Source organism: Mercenaria mercenaria, chromosome 6, assembly GCF_021730395.1.
Source record: "Mercenaria mercenaria strain notata chromosome 6, MADL_Memer_1, whole genome shotgun sequence".
In the NCBI taxonomy this organism is placed as follows: domain Eukaryota; kingdom Metazoa; phylum Mollusca; class Bivalvia; order Venerida; family Veneridae; genus Mercenaria; species Mercenaria mercenaria.
Genome location: NC_069366.1, coordinates 77,605,345 through 77,625,659, shown reverse-complemented (window position 1 = coordinate 77,625,659; position 20,315 = coordinate 77,605,345). Strand labels below are relative to the sequence as shown.

Genomic DNA, 20,315 nt, shown 5'->3' with positions numbered 1-20,315 from the left:
GCATTATTGTAAGGTCATTTCCAGTGCTTTTACAAATAGAGGAATTCGACTGAAACTAAAAATACAAGTACTTTTAAACAACTTCTTCTCATGAGCTGCTTGACAGATCTTCATCAAACTATGTCCGTAGGATCATTGAAAGGTCCTCTCCAATTATTTTAAGCTCACCCGAGAACGAAGTGCTCATGTTTAGCTTTTGTGATCGCCCTGTGTCCGTCGTCCATCGTCCGTCGTTGTCGACAATTTGACTGTTTACAGAGGTCACAGAGGTCATAAGTTTGGCCCAATCTTAATGAAACTTGGTCAGAATGTAACTCTCAATAACATCTTGGATAAGCTTGATATTGGGTCATCTAGAATCAAAAAGTAGATCACCAGGTCAAATTAAATGAATAGCTTGTTATTACTCTAGAGGCCACATATTTGACAATATCTATATGAAGCTTGGTCAAAATGTTAACCTTTAGGTTTTTAGGTTATGTTCAAATCAGTGTCAGTTGGGGTCAGATCAAAGGAAAAGCTTGTTAACACTCTAGAGAACAGATTTATGACTGTATCGTCATGAAACTTGGTCAGAATATTAATCTTGATAATCTATAGGTCCAATTCGAATCTTGGTCATCTGGGATAAAAAAAACTAGGTCACCAGATTATTGAATTCTGGAAAATAGAAGAAGGCAAAAAGTGAAATTTGCAGACTCGGCTTGATTGATTCTGTTCATGAGCAGTAATGGAAAATGCAAATGAGTTTAAATCAAAGGAAAAGGTAGTTAACACTAGCGGCTACATTTATGTTTTATCTTCATGAAACTTGGTCAGAATGTTAATATTGATGATTTTCTTTCAAGTTCAAATTCAGATTTGGGTCAGATAGGGTCAAAAACTAGGTCAACAGGTCAAATCAAACGAAAAGCTTGTTAACAATCTAGAGGCCACATTTTTGACAATATTTATAATATGAAACTTGGTCAGAATGTTAACCTTGATATCTTTAGGTCAAGGTCAAATCTGGGTCAAGTACCAGGGTCAGAAATAAGGTCACAAGGTCAAATCAACGGAAAAGCTTGTTAACACTCTAGAGGCAACATTTATGACTGTATCTTCATGAAACTTTCCGAAAGTTAATCTTGATGATCTTTAGGTCAAGTTAGAGTCTTGGTCATCTTGGGTCAAAAACTAGGTCTGTAGCAACATTATAAGGTCCTCACCAAATTTTATTCAAATGGGGTCACTTGGCCCCTTTTACGGGCTTCTAGAACTAAAACTAGAAATGCCTTGAAAAAACTTATTATGAACCACGTTAAGGATCTTCATCAAACTTGATATGTAGCATCAATATAATATCTTCTCCAAAATTTGTTCAAATGGGGGCATTTTGCCCCTTTTAAGGTCAACTTGAGCCAAAATTAGAAATACTTTTAAACAACTATCACTAGAAGGATCTTCATTAAAGTTTGTTTGTAGCATCATTTTAAGGTCCTCTCTCAATTTTGTTCAAATGGTGTTACGTGGGCCCTTCTATGGGCCACTAGAAACTAAAAATAAAAAATGCATTCTACATAGAAACGCATGATGGATCTTCATTAAACTTGGTCTGTAGGATCATTATAAGGTCCTCTCCTAAATTTATACATCGGTTGGTGGTAGTCTGTTTCTTTTAGGGGCCACTAGAACTAAAAATGGGACCTCCGTGGCCGAGTGGTTAAAGTCGCTGACTTCAAATCAGTTTGATAAAACTTTATTTCGAACTTCAACTTGGTCGCATATTATATCTGTGGCCTACGTAATAGTTGTATTCATGCCAAAACTCGTTATCAGTTACATGATATCTGGCACATTTAACTGGTTGTTTAATAAGAAATGTTTTCCCAAGGAACAAAAAGTAAGTGAATTTATGTTTAGAACTCTTCGTGTATAATAATTTCCATCACGTTTTCTTATTTCTATAAAATCTAAACGAAGCAAAAGATAATAATTAAAATATATGAACAAAACTTACTTTTATCTTTATTGTTTTTAAAGATAAGCTGTTTTCAGTTTTATATACACGTATAAAAGTGCAAGTCTATAAATATAAATATCAATTACATTCTACCGTTAAAAAGAAGTTTGTCTGAAAAGATTCCCCCAAAAAGTTATTAGTTTATCAAGTTCACACTATTGTGTACATGACAAACTATGTACTCGTGTAGACACGTTCCTTTTTTTTTTTATCAAAGCTTAAAGCCTGAAACTAAGGCTTATATATGAATGGCATTAACTTAGTTCATTGTGAATGTATAATGATGACTACTTTAATTTACTGATCTGAATGCTACTTAAGAATGAGCATTCGTACAAGATTTCATTCATCATCAGTTTCTGACCTGAAACGTAAATGTTCGAAAGAAGATTTTTTTTAATCAAGTGTTAACATTTTGTCAACCCTGAATATACGTCTCTCTCTTTTTTCAGAGTTCACTTCTTCCATATTCATCGCTACTACTTTCTTACTTAGGTAAGAAATTAATTAAGACAACCATTTGCTTATGACTGAATTTTACCTAGCAAAGCTGCTTATCATTACTACATGTATATAGACTTATTATGTCTATATCTACTAATCACGATATCGAATTGTGCATACCATGTTTAATTGATTAATAAATGTAGTTCGAAGATCATTTCAACATGCATATGACCGATACCGTTATCTTCCGTTTATCATCCCATGCTCTCTTGACGTATTATAAAATAAGGTATAGGATTTTTATCAAGCGTATCAGGTTATCAAACAATGTTAGACATTCAAGCTTATCGCAATCACCATAGAAAAAAATCAGGAAGTATGGAACGCAACAAAGCAAAGCAATAGCAGACTGGGTTTGAGTTTTTTTCGCAAGTGCATATGAAGTAATGAAACGTTCAACAATTTCATCCTCCCCCACTACCCCACCCTTAACAACATTGGCTGTCAAAGCGGAATTGATTTATACATGTGTGTGTGTGTGTGTGTGTGCGTGCGTGCGTGCGTGCGTGCATGTGTTCAGGTTTAACGTCTTTTTAACAATGTTTCAGTCATATAAACGACGGGGTCTACTTGTAGCAGTGAGCACAATGCCCAGCTTTATAGTGCTGCCTCACTGGAATATCATGCCGTAGACACGTGATATGATACCCCACCCAGTCACATAATACTGACACCGGGCTGACCAGTAATAGAACTACCCTCTTAATGCTAAGCGCCAAGCCAGGAAGCTGCTAGTACCATTTTTACGTCATTTGTTTGACGCGGCCGGGGATCAAACCATGACCTCCGGCACTCGAAGCGGACGCTCTACCACTAGGCTACCGAGGCGGTGATTTATACATGTACTTGAGTCGATTCTGTAATTCCAGAGCGAGAAAATGTAATAACAAAGAGTCCTAATATGGTGGGACATTTCACAGCTGTCACACGGTTACTACTGTGATAGTGTCGAAATATTATTGGCGTAAGTCTAGAAAGACATAGTATCTTCTTTATTAAATAAAAAAGGTATACATCTGTACAAATTTTCAGAAAATGTCTGTTATCTCTCTGAACAAATAAAACAATTGATTATTAAGCTCGTAACTACACAAATATATAGGCCATTAAAGAGAATTTAAATGTTTTGGTCGTCTTTAACATGACTTACAGCTAGCTCTGGCCAAAAGTATTACTGCGTTCTATACAGTGTTCCCTGCTTAATGGTACTGTGTCACAGATGTATGAAATAAAAGTTCATTTCAGTTTTATGGTTTATATATTATTGTAACCCTCTGTCATTCCACATAAAGAACAACAGACAACAAATCATGGCACATTTTGTTGGAATACGATCGATCGTGTTTCAAAGGCGCTGGATGATTCAGCGAAAACAAAAGCTATTACCACCTCAAACCCCTTATAGCCATGATTTTACTTATCAGATATACTTTTAAGATTTAACTATATATTAGAAAGAGAAATGAAGACCATCATTCTCTCGTATAATTAAGAAATGATTTAATTCTGTGTATTTCTTCTGAAACTTGCATCAATAAAATTAAGACGATATTAAAATTTGAAAAAAAAGATATATATTATAGGTATTAGTCATGATACGTAACGTTAAAGATTTTCTCTGCATATATGTAACTTCAGCGTACAACTTGCGGAAAGTGTTCAACCTTATTGGACAAGGCAGTTTTCACAAGAAACACTAATCAAAACAAACAATTCTGATGGTAAGTAATAATACGCAATCAAAATATAATTGCTTTCCGCTAAAATAAAACTTCAATGTCGCATAGAAGAATAATAACTGTGTTTTACATATTACTGAAAGACTCGAAATAAACTACCTTGTTTAAGAAATAATGTTCCAAAAACTGTGATTTGTCGTTAATTGTAATAATCAGTTCAGACTTGAAGGAAATATATCACGAGAGTGCTACACGGGTGACATAATAATACGCATCTGAATGACAATGATCTTATTCAAGAGCAATTCACTGTTAGAGATACATTATTTCAGTTCTAACACGCCATTGCAATTGCATTGAAAATATTCCCCATTTCCAGCGCGGCGCTATGACATTTGACGCTTATAACTTAATAAGTGTGACGTACAAAGAATGCATGTGTTGCATAATTATAAACTGTTTCAGTTTGCTTTTTATTTAAATCGGGTCGTGTTAGGAAATATCACTTTTGATATTTGAATGCCCGTAACTATCAGTTCTATAAGAAGGCTTGATCGTTTCAGCTTATATTTAACACAATCACACGTAAAACATGTTTGAAGAAATGGTAATAAACTATCAAGTAAACAAAATCATTGAAAAGTATGTTATGAAAATCGACAACCAGAGAATCTTTTCCATTTTAAATTATTTCCGGTACTCATAAAAAACGAAGTTTGCTGGGAAAGAGCTTTGTCAAATAATTCCCGTTGATTTACAGTACTGCTATCTGCATCAGCAGCTATTGAAAGGAAAGTTTTTTGTCGCTAATGTATCAGCGAAGTTTTACCCTGGCTGCTATGATTAGTAGTACGATTAAGGCTGTGCAACACGAGCTGTCTGTAATGCTTGCGTTTTCTAGATGTTTTACTTTACTCTGTACTGTGACTGTCACAATTATGGTAAGACTGTTAAAATTGGAGGTCGCTGACATAGTTTAAGAAAACATCTGTTTTCGGTGTGATGTAAACAGTTGATCTGTTTAATTCCTTTATGCCGAGGATCTGAATTACAGAATCCATAATTACTAACAAATATAGTTAATGCCTTACGATACCAACATGAGAGACCGTTCTAGAAAAAGGCAACATGATACGCATATAAATTATCGTAAGTATCCGAAATGTGTTACAGTTTTGCCTTCAGATATAACGCTTAGCTTTCAGAACCATCCGTTAAGAATAAGTTATGCCCTTAAAAGCGTATAGCACAATAATGCCTCTAAAACGTTTTTATAAGACAATTGAAACTTTCAAAATAATCTAATTTGCTGTAGGGAATATATGCAGCTCCAGTCCATGTTTAAGAGGGACCTGCTTTGGAAATGGGACAGAATATCATTGCTTTTGTCCTTCTGGATTCACTGGGAAAACTTGTGAAACTAGTAAGTAGTCATGAGTATTAAATATGTAACATGTATTTACAAACAATTAATGTGACTGTCTTAATTCTGTAAAGTCCAAAGACGGACAAGACTACATGTATCATATCTTATGTATTGTGCTGCATATATAAAAGACATGTATGAAATAAAAATCTTTTCACATCTCACTAGGTCGTCAGTGTCAAGTACGCACGATACTATATCTTATCAAATATCAACTGCAAAGTAATATGTAAAAACTAATTAAAAGGCATTGAATAAGCAATTATTTCTTTAAAGAATGTAAATTCTGTTCACAAACCACAACCATCATCTGCGGGACATACATAATGATATCAACAGCTGGTCGAGGCAGTATTGTTTGCTTGCTAGACAGGATTTTTGTTGGAATCAATTTTTCTTTAATTCTTACTAATGCTACAAAAAATATTTCCGCACTATATTTCGAACAAAACAGTAATTTTTCTTCAAAAGGTTAGTTTTGCTTTTTGTTATTTCAGCTCTTGATGCATGTAGTACTAATCCCTGTCTGAGGGGTATATGCCTCCATCATCACGCAGACTATTATTGTGTTTGTCCCTCGGGGTACTCTGGTAAAAACTGTGATTCAAGTAAGCACAATATACCTAATTAAGTTACGTATAAATAATTTTCTTTCTGATAAAATCAATTCCAGAATTACTTTAGATGAGATGAAATTACTGATTTTATTCTACAGCAGGCTTTCATAGTTTCACATTTTAAAGTCACAGTATCGTTTGAATTAATAAAAGCAACTATCGATGTCCTTATTGTTTGCAAACTTTATACGACCTTGCTTACATCCCATCTTTGTCAGTTGTTGGGAGACGCAGACCTCGCCTTCCCTCAGAATTAAGAGGCCGGCAACTTCGATATTCTATCAAACTTTCTACAGTACAGTGGATCATTGCATGAAACATGTTTCAACTCCTCAACCGTCGTCTTTAATATTTCTTTAAATCTATGAGAATTTCAATTATTATAAGCTCATCCTTAGTACAGAAGGCTAAAGTGTTTTATAAAATATATCTTTTCAGAAAAAAAAAGTTCTTTGATACATTTCAGTAATAAATGCATGTAAATCTAATCCGTGTGTGAGAGGCGTTTGCTACCACCATCAGACACAGTTCCATTGTGTCTGTCCTCCAGGGTACTATGGAAAAAGTTGTGAAACAGGTAGGAATCATCCAGTATTACTGTCGGTATTTGTAAATAAAAGATCTGATCAATTTCATATCAATTTCGTTTTCCTTATGCCGACAACAGTATTAAACATACACGTCGTATGATTCAAAACTACATTTTGACATTTTTTGATACATATACTTACTAATATGTTTATTTCGGTTGTCTAAATGGGGTTCAAACAGAGATTCCAAACAGAAGAAAACACACAAAAAACGGCTGCAAACTGTCGCATTTTATTTTCATATGAAATGTTTTAAAATATGTTAATCCATGCATGAATTGTTTGAACATGTAATAAAGTGACACTTTTTTCTGCTTTACGACCAAGTTGACTTCATTTTACTTAGATGTGAAATATTTTCTACTTTAATTAAGTTGGATACTTCGTGATTGTGAATTAAAATAATTAAATAATTGCATAGGTGTTTTTTATGAAAAGTATCGTTCATTTTTGTTTCAATCAAAATAATTGTTTTTATTTATTTTTTGAAAATCGTTGCAGAAATAGATACTATGTATCAAAAACGTATAGCTTGTGTACATATTAATATTTCATAACTAGTACACTTTGAAATATAGTGAGGTACTATCTTTTTCAGATAACAACGAATGTTTCTCACAGCCATGTTTAAACGGGGGAATATGTCTTGATCAGATAGGGAAGTTCGCATGCAAGTGTTTATCGGGATTTACCGGAGACCGTTGTCAGACAGGTAAATGGTATAAGCAAAGTACTATACATGTGTGTACACCTGGCAAGAAAAAACCGTCTATATATACTACGTCCTTTGAGTTCACAATACACATGAATTGTATCAAATACATGCGTTTTGGAGAATCAATCCTAATAGTATAAAATATGTATTTGTTTGCTTTGTTACTAGTATCTCCCTACGAGTAATAATGACTAAAGTTTTAAAGTCGAATTATGCGCCTTTTCATGTAAAATCCGGCTGAAATATATGTGTGTCTAAAAAGGTTGGAGGAAATTATAGCCGTTACCAGTACGAATTATCAACTTTCCAAATATCATATTTTTAGTTTGACTGGGGCAGTCTTTTTAAGAAAAGTCGAACTGCACGCAGGTGTTGCTTCCCTTCAACTTCAGAAAATCTCTAAATGTGGATATGGGAGATCACTGCGTAGAACCTACTATATTATTAGTCCAATTTCTTTATTTCTAAATCATCAACTTGAAATACTTATGCGGCATTGTCGTTAATTTAACACATTTAAGTGCACAGCAACCGAAACATGCTTTTATAAAACATTTACCAAAACAAACTATGTGCAGTAAGATGCGCATAATGCCACTTCAAAAAACGTAACATAGAACAAGCCACTAGATTATAACAATTGGTTGATAAAATCTGGCATATCCAAAAGCAAAAGAGATTCAAACATCTTTGAAATTTGTGAAGTTAGATATACATCCTCTTAAACTAGATTTTTTGTCTCTAGTAATCACCAATATTTTCTCAATAAAAAGGTTGCGAGCTTTTCAAAATAGGACTGTTTAATCTTGAAATAAAAGAAAAAAAGTGATGCAGAAAGTGTATTTCGGTCTTGGTTCCTACGAGTAAGAAGTTACTACAAAGTACTGTAACATATATATACACTTTCAACCTCTGACTTGCTAGTAAAAGTGGAGCTGAAATTACAATTTAATTTAAATTGGCTAAACTCTAAATTAACGATTGAATATTAATGTAAATAACTCATGGAATAATTGTAACTTTCAGACATCGATGAATGTTCATCAAACCCTTGCCTCAATGGTGGGGTATGTAAAGACGGAATAAACCGATATGTCTGTCAGTGTCGAACAGGGTTTGGTGGTGACAGGTGTCAAAATGGTTTGTATCCTATTCCTTTTTTTCTCCTTTTAGCTTGACTTACGAAGTGAAGATCTATTCCAATAGCATTTGACCCGGCGCCGACGTCAGCGTTCATAGTTTTACGAACACTCGACCCTTTTATCTACCCATACTTCCCCTTTTCCCTGTATTTGTAAACAATTAAAATGTACTTGTTGGATTTTTACCCTTACCTTTTATCTTTTATTAACTTTAATTATTTTTTTTTTTTTTTTGCTCTTTGGCTAGATCTTTATCATTTCTTGATGAATTTGCTTCAAATTTGTAATAGTTGTTCCTTATCACCGCTTACATTATATGCAAATGAGGCATTATTACACTGGTACTAATGTTTTATGTATTATACTTCTTTCTAAAATTTTATGGACTTTCACTCCATATCTGTTATCACAAAATAAATTTGATTCAAACTTTAAATAGTTATTCCGCAACGTCACCTACACCAAATATGACAAGTCCCACAAAGTGTAGATGCTACTATAGGAATGCGCTTTTCCGTCCGTCCGTCATTCCGTCCGTCCATCCTTCCGTCCGCAATTTCGTATCCGGTCCCATAACTCTGTCATCCATAAAGGGATTTTAATATTACATGGCACAAATGTTTTCCATGATGAGACGACGTGTCATGCGCAAAATCCGGATGCCTAGCTCAAAGGTCAAGATCACAGATGAAGGTCAAATGTCAATAGGGGTTTTTTCTCGTCTATTCCATAACTCTGCCATCTATGATGGGATTTTAATATTACTTGGCACAAATGTACCCCATGATAAGACATGTATTATGTTTACTTTTTAGAACCCAAGCTCAAAGGTCAAGGTCACACATGGCAGTCATTTGTTGACATGGCATGAATAGGGTCCGGTCCATAACTATGTCATTTATTAAGGGATTTTAATATCTCTTGGCACAAATGTTACCCATGATGAGACAACTGTCATGCGCAAAATCCGGACCCTAGCTTAAAGGTCAAGGCCACCATTTGAGTTTAGATATCAATAGTTTTTTTACTGCCGGCCCATAACTCTACCATCCGTGAAGGGATTTTAATATAACTTAGCACAAATGTTCCCCATGATGAGACGACATGCCAAGCGCAAAACCCGGACCCTTAGCTCAAAGGTCAAGGTCACAGTTGGAGGTCAAAAGTCAAAAGTTTTTTCCTGTCCAGTGCAGAACTTTGTCATCCATCAAGGGATTACAATATTTCTTGGCATAAATGTTCTCCATTATAAGATGACGTGCCATGCGCAACACCCAAAATGTAGCTTAAAGGTCAAGGTCACACAAATGTCAATGTGATTTTTTTCCTGTCCGGTCTATAACTTTGTCGCGCAAAACATGATTTATATATCAGTTTGCACAAATATTGCCCTGGATGAGGCAATGCGTCTTTCGCAAAACCCGGTCCCTGAGCTGTAAGGTAAATGTTACACTTGGATTTCAAAGGCCAAAGGGGCTTTTTCCCTGTCCAGTCTGTAACTCGACAATCCTTAAAGGGATTTTAATACTACTTAGCACAAATGTTCACCACCATAAGATGGAGTCTCAAGCGACAGGACCAGGTCCATAGGTCTAAGGTCAAGGTCACACTTAGAGGCCAAAGGTCAGATTTCTTTTTCATGGAGGGATTTTGATGTTACTTGGCATAAATGTTCACCATCATGGCAACAAAAATGATAGTCCAAGTGTTTTCAATTTGTTGTAACATATTGTATAAAATATATGGTTCAATATTGTTTATACACCATTGACAGATACCAGTTCATTATGTTATACTGTAGCAGAGAAAATAGATGCCTTCCAGTAGGGGACTTTGTATAACATGGCAATATTCATTCGCTTGTTTTCTTCTCGTATGGACGGAAATTGGAGGCAGCCATACTCCCTAGTTTTCATTTGGTATTTTGAACTAGAAATTTCACATATCTTTGTTGGTGTATTTATGACTCCAGCGATAGGTGTAGTTTCCTCAGGTATGCCCCGTTTTGTATCCAGTATCAAAATAGTCGAGCGCGCGATCTTGTCTGATATTTGCATAGCGCCCGTAAACGATTTAAATAACGCATCGCTCGTTTTCGCCTACTGTACCCAGTGTGGCATTTTCCAACAAAGGTATATCTAGTCTTTACTCGATATGCCTGTGTGGAGAGAATCGGACCACAACGCTACATACATACATACTAAATTAAAGAAGTCTGGATATTTTAAAGTTTTGTCACTGTGATTTGCAAGCTGAAATGAAATGTAATAATTTATTTTATATAAAAATGGCTTTAATTTTATCCTAATTTATTGATTATTACTATGAAACTGTTGTCTGGAAGCGCCGAGTGTGACACGACCTTGCAAAACCTACGAGATCCGAATACAAAATGTTAGATCTAGCTACTGTTATAATGCCCCTTTTATTATATACATCCGCTTTTTGTTTGCTGTTTTGTTATCGAAAGAAATGTTCAATGTTTATCGACTGATTAAAAATTTTATGTGCGCTATTTAAGGAACTGTTTCAGGTCATGCATATTAACATACAATACAAAAGGTACAATACTGATTTCTTTTCTGCCTGTTCGTATTTACAAAACATGCCGTGTTTTTGACAGAATTTATATAGGTATATAATAAAACCTTAATTTATACAGTGTCTTTTTTTTTGTCCGCATTCCCTTTTTAAATGACGTTGAGTATCATACTTAACTGTAGCGACCGCCTTTATAAACGATAGACATACGTTATAGTTACATGTATGACAGATCGTTTTATATAAAGCCACATGCTTGAATTAAACCATTAAAATCCATCCAACATCCAACTGTCTTGATTAAATTACTATATAAGATTTCATTTTTTATCTAAGTAACATTTTTGTGTGGGGTCTCCGTGGCAGGGTGGTTAAGGTCGCTGATTTTGAATCACTTTTCCCGCACAGCTGTGAGTTCGAAACTCGCTTGGGGTGTAGAATCCTTTAATGTGAGACAGCCATCCAGCTGGCTAATGGAAGGCTGGAAGCTCTAGCAAAGTGTCCACCCACCCCAGTGCCTGAAATAATGCAAGAAGGGGCACCTTAATTCTTCCACCACTGTCAAAAGCTGGAAAATTATCATATACATATGTTTATGTTTTTAGCTTTTACCTTATATATGTACAAATGGCGTAGTTATCTATTTATATATGTACAAATGGCGTAGTTATCTATTTATATATGTACAAATGGCGTAGTTATCTATTTATATATGTATAATATTGGCAATAAAATATGTTTAAACTATATTTTGACGGTGCGACGTTAAACCCAACAGATTGTTTAGTGTACTTCTTACTTTTATTTATTATCGCGTTTAACGTAAAACCCGAATCAATTATTGGTCATTTTGCGACTAATGTTAGAAGACCTCAGGTGCCTCTCCAGGTATGATAGGAACGAAGATAGAACTATCTAACGAACGTAAGCCAGCTCGACGGCTGTTCCATATAAGGGATTCTATACCCGAAGCGGATTTTCGAAACGGTTTGAAACAGTGACCTTAAGACCCTTGCAATGCTTTGAAATTAAATTGTTTTGCTATAAGTATATGATCAAATTTCAAATCTTTATTTTACAGTGACTGACCCATGTAGATATAACCCTTGCATTCGGGGCACGTGCTTTGCTCATTTGTTTAAATTCATCTGCGAGTGTCCTTCGGGATATACCGGAAAACTCTGTGAAGATACTAGTAAGTTTATCTGGAAATAGACATATTATAAGAAATTAAGTATAAATGCTACAGTTGCCTATATGTATATAGGGCAAAAAAATCCTACGAGAAGAATTTCTTTAAACTTTGTGTACTGACTGAGAATCAAGTTTAAAACGGAAATATATATCAAAAAATATAGGAACCCAGGCTTGATAATTCATGACCAAGGCTGTGTTCCTATGGTTTGTTTTATTTCATGTTTCTGTTTTTAATTTGATTCTGTCAGTAAAAAAGATTTAAAGAAGAAATTCTTTCTGTAAGAAAATGTTTGCCCCATGTCAATAGAGAGACTGTTGCAAATGTCCTATGAACATGACAAAATGATACTGCAAAGTCCTGGGGCCGTATTTTATAACGCATCTTAAGTATAAGTATAAGAAATTGATTATTTACTTAAGTATTACTTAGGTAAGAAATTTATTTTACTTAAGTATATTTGTTATTCATAAAACAACTTAAAAAGTAATTCTTGGCTTTTATTGTGGAGGAAAAACTGAAAAACAACACTTTAATCGTACTCACGACGCCATTTTGTTTTCTGATTTATTTCTTACGTATCTTAAGTTTAAGCTGTTTTATGAATAGGACTTAAGTTTTTTACTTAGACTTAAGCTGAAATCACCACAAACTTAAGTAAAATCTTCAACTTAAGTCAAAACTTATACTTAAGATGCTTTATGAATACGGCCCCTGTCTTTCCCATGAACCGAATTTCTTTAAACTTTGTATATTGACAGCAAATGAAGTCTGAAACAGAAATAGAAATTAAAATGCACAGTTCTCTTGCCTTGATCTTGAATTATCTGCCCTTGAAATTGGAGTTTTAGTATTTTCTAATTTTCATGGGCGGATAATTCAAGTACCTATGATTTTTAATACATTTTTCCATTTTAAACTTGATTCTCAGTCAGTACACAAAGTTTAAAGAAATTCTGCCTGTAGGAAAATATTTGCCCTATATACATAACGGCAACTATGGCATTTACCTTTAAAGATGCGTTAGACCTAAAATATGAGCAATTACTTCATGGTATCTATATAGACATAGAATAAACGTTATACAGTGTTCGGTTTAAACAGTAGCTTAAATATGTGTGTTCAAACAATATCAAACGAATTGTAAGTAATATTTGAGTAAATTGTATCCTAACAACAAATTAATTACTTTACAAAAACCTTTACACTGACATAAAATATTTTTTCATCAAATGTTCATTTTTCAGTGCAATTGACGCTTTACGGTCCAAAAGAGGTGTTTATTACGTTACCGGCTGGTAATCAGATGAACTTAAACTGTAGTGTCTCCATGAGGTATTCTTCTTTAAGGTGGAGGAAAATACGGGGCTGCGGTGGACCCTACAGCGGATATAGTAGTTTGTATCACAGATCATATCTTGCATTTTATTCGAGTATTAACTGTTGAAACGTATATTTAGTATCATTATGTTTATATATTTTTAATGAAAAATATACTCAACGGCTTTTCTAACTCCACACAGTGTTTCGTTTTTGTTTTCAATTCTGACAAATGTAAACAGATTTGAATCCAAATTGGATATATTGTTTTAAGATTAATTCAGTTGAATAAAACATAAAAACAACAACAAAAATTGCAATGATAAAAAGTCATAAAATGAATGCATTTTAGTTATTAAAGAGAATTCCTATAGTTTTTTTCCTTTCATAGAATTTTTTTTAATTCACATATATGATAGGAAAATTTGTGCTGAAAACAATGAACAAATAAAAACAATAGGTCACCAGGCTTGTTTTTGTGAAAAATTGTTTTCAACACACCCACTGTTGCTGAAACTGCTAGCGATTTTTCAACATTTTCATAATTTTCTGCTTTTTTGTAAATACCAACCAAAATATACATCAAGACAGCACAATAAGTTTTTTTCTTTTTACAGATTTTATTATATATTTATTTGATATCATAGTCATATTTGTAATACTCTATCCTTACAATAATGGGTACAAATGAAAAAAAAAATATTGTTTCATATTTACTTTTGTGAACTTTTTTCAGTTAAAAATGCCCATAGTGAAGAATATTTTTTTAAATTTTGAAAAAACTCTTTCATAGAATTTTTTCCTGTTTTTCTTATGTATAGATAATTGTATTGTGAGCATAAAAATGGCTAAAAATGTATGGGTCACCAGGCTAATTTTTTTGTTAAGACCGCTAGAATACAACACCTGTTCGACGGAAAATGGCGCTAAACTGGCCAAACTGATTACATGTATATGTCTGCTAGAAGTCAAAAAAAGTTTTGAAAATTCTTAATTCTTTCTATAATTGAATACTAAATAATCTGAAAGGTGATAATGTCTTATCAGTACTAAGTCAATTATCTTACATTATATGAACAACACTGTCTTTGTACTAAAATGCGATATGAAAACACAACCAAAAAAATAGCAAGATACCTGTCAGGCATGATACTCAATGTCAATACAACATAAACCAGTATCAACATTTGATTACTGATAAAACTTACCAAAAATGGTATTTCATTCAAGATTCCTCATATTTAAGGCTGTCTGTAACATGTTTCAACAAATTTTGACTTCAGTTCGGTTTTCCATAGAAAGTGTCGGCTGCGCAGAAAGATGCGCATAAAAAACTATCGGAATTCCCTTTAAAACAGAACACCACGCAGTACAAAACCAGAGGTTACTCAACAACCATAGCAGCGGGCTAGAGAGGCCCAGTCGATATTTTGACGTTATTAAATGTATAAACATTAATAACAGCAATAACTACATAACTGTTTGCAAAACAAAATGACTTCAACATCGTGAATATATTTTTATATTTAAGTGACGTCTTCTTTAGATTTAGATTTAGTTGTCGCTCCTTAGAGTTTAAAACAAACAATGTTTTGTATAGGGTAGTCATGTATGGTCTTCGCAATACATTAAACAGTACTAAATCTTGGAAAACACCGACAAAAACTTTTGAACTGAAGAAATCCAATATGTTCATGCATAATTTGAATGCATGTTTTACATAATCTTGAAGAGCGATATCTGGTTGAAAATGAATATTCGATACGCAGACTTTAAACCACAAAGATTATTCAATATAATTTCAAAAGATTATAAACATAAATACATTTATCACTAAAATTTCTGTTAAGGATGTAGGAGCGAATTTGTTCTAACATAAAGAATTTTTTCATACTCTGTGAGCTTGAAGAACATTTGTTTCCAAGACAAACAAGAGAAGAAAAGACATAGGTCACCGAACTCGTTTAAATTTTATAGGGCATTTTCTTCACCCACTGCTTAAGCATTTCTGAAATTTTGCAAAATTAGAAAAATGGTGGTACTTTATAAAACATATAATATCCCACTTAATGTTATAGGGATTTCGGGTGTTACAGGTTAATATGAATACAAGGTGATGCCAGTATTGTATAAGCATAAATGTCACTAACAATTCTCTTTCATTTTCACATATTGACATAATTACCCCACCCACTTTATTGTCAATGGAAAAACCGTATTTAGATTTACAAAAAAATTTTGACGTTAAGATTTTCAAAATATTTTGCAGCTTTATTGACCCACAAAAATGCTTCAAAATGGAAAGAAACAAAGTTGGGGTCACCGTGCATCTAAGAGATTTATTAAGAAAAAACTGTTAAAAATTGGTGAATTTTTGATATTTTTTTGTTCTTTTTGAAAAAATTTTCAGGAAAATTTCAAAGCCAAACCTAATCTACTTTAATAGATATTTGACATTACCTACCCCTACCCCATTGTAAATCTTACGTCAATTTTAGACAAATTCCAGCCAAAAATAAGGTTGAACATTTTTTTTTTTCGCAAAAAGTAGAATCTGTTTGCTTAAATGGTACATTATTAGCCATATTTTAATTATCTATCATTAATTTTTGGCAAAACATTTTTCAAAATGGCGGATATCCTGAAAAAAAACGCTCGTACAACCTTAAACAAAGTTGACGTTACGTCCGTGTTCACGCTGCTGTGGTTTGTGGTGTAGGGAGACGTTTTTGGAGCATGGCTTTCCCTGTTGAAAACTAATCCTTCCTTTTTTCCACTGCCTGCAATACCCATTTCCCAGTCTCTTCCCCTTATCCATTTTTGTATATTGCATAAAATTAAAATGTACTTGTTGCTGGATTTTTGAAGCAACGTGTGTGCTATATCTTTCCACTGCAGTTTCTTTTTGTTGCGGACCCACTTTGCGAGGCATGACTCTCTGGCTGTATGTTGAGTCCTCTGTGCTTCCGGGAAATCTACTTTACCTTTTATTAGCTTACATTTTTCAGGGTGAGCAAGTAGTTTACTAGGTGGATTGTCCGGCGTCTGTCGTCCGTCGTCTTTACTTTTTTATTTTTATCTTCTCCTCTGAAACTACTTGTCAGAATTACATCAAACATGGTCAGAAACATCCTGGCATGGCCCTCTATCAAGGTTGTTAAAATGATTTACCTTGGCCCTTTTAGGCGCTGCTGAAGTTAAAGATAGAAAGGCCTTTAAAGAACTTTTTCTCATGAACCGCTTTATCGATCTTCATTAAATTTGGTCGGTAGCATTATCTGAAAGGTCCTCTACGATTCATAAATATTGGGGCACTTGGCCCCTTTTAGGGGCTGCTAGAGCTAAAGTCAGAAATACCTTTGTACGACCTCTCCTCTTGAACTGCTGGATAGATCTTCACCAAACATGGTTTGTAGCATCATTATAAGGCCCTCTCCCAATTCTGGTTATGTTGGGACGATTAGCCCTTTTTAGTGGCTACCAGAGCTAAAAATTAGAAATGCCGTTATAAATGACTTTTTCTTATGAATCCCTAGATAGATCATCAAACCTGGTCTAGAATAAAGTCTTTCATCAAATTTGTTCAAATGCGGGCACTTGGCCACTTTTAGGGACCACTAGAGCTAAAGGTAGAAATACCTCTTAATCAAACTTGACTTGTAGCATCATTAGGAGGTCTTCTTCTAATTTTTTTAATTGGTCAAAAGGGGTTGGTGGCCTGTTGTAGGGACCGCTGTGACTAAAAATAAAATACATTTTAACGACTACTTCTCACGAGCAGCTTAATGGATGTTCATCAAAGTTGGTCCGTACCATGATTATAGGGTCCGCTTTACGATTTGTTCAATGAGTTGCGATGAGCCCTTTTAGGGGCCACTAGAGTTAAAACTAGAAATATCCTTAGACGACCTCTTCTCATAAACGGCTTGATCGATCTTTATCAAACCTGGTCTAGAGGAACATTATTAGGTCCTTTCTAAAATTAGTTCGATTGGGAGCACTCGGTCCCTTTAAGAGGCCACTAAAGCTAAAAATAATGAACAGCTTAAAGAATTTTCACCAAACCTAGTTACACGGAAAGTCTTGGTTAAGGTTTTCTTCAGTTGAGCGACTTAGAACCATTTGGGCCTCTTGTTTATGAAGACGTCGCTGACGTGGATCGCACAGTATATCTCTCACTTAAACAAATGATCATAGCACAAACAAAATGCATTATAACAATTTCAGATCTGGAACATATATAGCAGAAATATTATTAGTTTAGAAATTATTGCATCTGTTTACGTATTTTTGGAACGACCCTCGTGCAATAAGAAACAAATACAAACTATGAAATGAGAAGTGAGAAATGTGAATTTCACAGCTCACACTTCTTGTTTTCGATACACAAATTGAGAAGTATTAGTTCACATTTCTCACTCCTCATTTCATAGTTTCTATATGTTTCATAGTTTATAATGATATGAGAAATGGGAAATTGACATTTCTCATTTACACTTCTCAAGTTTTGTATCGAAAACGAAAAATGAGAACTGCGAAATTAGTATTTCACGCTTTTCATTTCATAATTTCTTTATACTCCGTAGCATATAATAAGAAATGAGAAATAGGAAATGGGAATAGTGAAACGTGGTCACCAGCGGACTTTCGTACAATCGTGATTTGAAATGTACACGTTGATATAGGAATCATCGACGGATGTTCCACAGCTGAAAAAAAAAACAACAGTATATGATAATTTGAATTTCTCCAATTTGACAGGTTCAGACTGTACTGTTGTCGTTTGGGATTTACAGATAATGTGACTTCTGAATTTAGGGTTACCTAATTGTAACCGTTAAGGCTATCGTTGTTATATTTTCTTAAAATAAAGTGATAATTAAATATATTGTGCACAATTTTTACTCAAATGTAAAAATGTAACCGAGGTAAAAAAACAACAACAAAAATAATAACAAACAAACAGGTGTGAGTCAGAAAAGCCGTTGAGTATACTTGTCCAACTGATAATCCATATGTATGGTATAAAATCTTGTATTTCGTACTTGAGCATATGAAGTAAAATGTCCGATACATGCATAATCTTTTTACGGATTGGAATTTCTAGGTCAGGTTTCCTTCGATTGCACCTTATTCCAAACTTCAAGAACGCTTCCTCCCATTTGATTTTATACTCTAACCAACAGAATATCCTATATAAAATGTGTAAATGAACATGTTTACAATTAAAGTTTTCTTTCAGACTCGGTTTATTGAAAGTCAAGTACAAATATTGGAGATGCTGGAACATACGTTTGCGATGCTTCATACAGTCGAGACCAGTCAGTTCTGAAAGTGTTCCATGTAGATATAACATGTAGATACCTAATATATATCTAGTGCCACTAAAATTTACGTTAAGTTTCGACTTTTTCGCTTTACTTTGTTGAATTTCTGGAGAAATGCCTCTACATAAATCACAAACTATCCATCTATTTTTATAAACAATTCAAAAATGCATTAAATCAATCAGTGATTTACTTTGTGAACCGAACCATTATTTCCTTTGAAAATGCTTGTCGTTTATCATAGATAAATATCCGAATCTATTTCATTCATTATGTTATAAAAGCAAACGTTATCCTTAACTTCAAAGCTTTTCCAATCATTTTAAGATATAATAATAAACGATACATTCAAGGGCAAACGGAGACATGTAATTTTGACGATAGATCATTATGTGGATGGAGCACTCAACCGAATAATCATTATAGTTCAAGTTTATCCTGGAGCCAACAGCATGGCAAGTCACAAACCAGTGGCAAAGAACAATACAACGACCATACTCTCGGAACAAGTAATTATCGACAGTTGAGATTGAGAACTGGTTATTGGATTTGTCTAGCAACACAAAAAATCAAATTGTATTTCAAATACTACTTGTATCTATCTTTCATGCTTACAACTTGTAATTCTCTTTTATTTAGTGCGATATAATGTATTTTATGTAATGAGTTGATAAGTTTTTATTTCGAGGACAAGGTAGATATAGTTTATCTCTTTATTTAACGCGCTCTTTAAAACTTTTTCAGTGAGCGGTTGGTATATGCAGGTAGATGCAACTTCGCAAAGAGATTACACTAGAACTGCTCTTCTCACGTCACATGATTTTCCTGCTAATCGTACGATTTGCTTTGAATTTTGGTACTGGATATCTGGAGACGGAAATGGAATGTTATCAATGATTTTGAAGGTATTTGCTTTACTACAAAGCACATATTTTGCCAAATTCTCTTAAACTATGAATATTACAATTATGAATTTTACATGCGTAATATCGATATTTAAACCCTGTCATTACATGAGCTTTCTGGATGACTATACGAAGTATATGGAGAGCTACCATAGGCGTCGACGCCCTTCCGCGTCCACACCTCAGCTAAAGTTTGATGTACTTTTTAAATTCTCTATTTTCTTTTTATCTCTGTAATAACATGAAGGATTTGTTTCATATTAAAAAATAGGTATTCCTCATGGTTACCCAAATCAGATGGCACTAGGCCCACAACTCTTGCACCTTCACCAATATTTCATGAATTGTT

General features: G+C 34.0%; 1 protein-coding gene and 1 long non-coding RNA gene across 2 annotated transcripts; both read left to right on the top strand.

Moving 5' to 3' along the window:
• The first annotated feature begins 1,783 nt into the window (after positions 1-1,783).
• LOC128557863 (uncharacterized) lies at positions 1,784-4,239 on the top strand. Its single transcript, XR_008371457.1, has 3 exons — positions 1,784-1,882; positions 2,455-2,497; positions 4,148-4,239. It is a non-coding gene; the product is annotated as an uncharacterized LOC128557863 (long non-coding RNA).
• Positions 4,240-5,493: 1,254 nt separating this feature from the next.
• On the top strand, positions 5,494-19,960 carry LOC123549070 (fibropellin-3-like; the record flags this gene model as incomplete). Its single annotated transcript, XM_053546913.1, has 10 exons — positions 5,494-5,611; positions 6,112-6,222; positions 6,698-6,808; positions 7,420-7,533; positions 8,563-8,676; positions 12,301-12,414; positions 13,662-13,811; positions 18,977-19,090; positions 19,415-19,570; positions 19,806-19,960. Coding segments are annotated over 8 exons (846 nt in total), but the record flags the coding sequence as incomplete, so codon positions are not given.
• Positions 19,961-20,315: the final 355 nt, after the last annotated feature.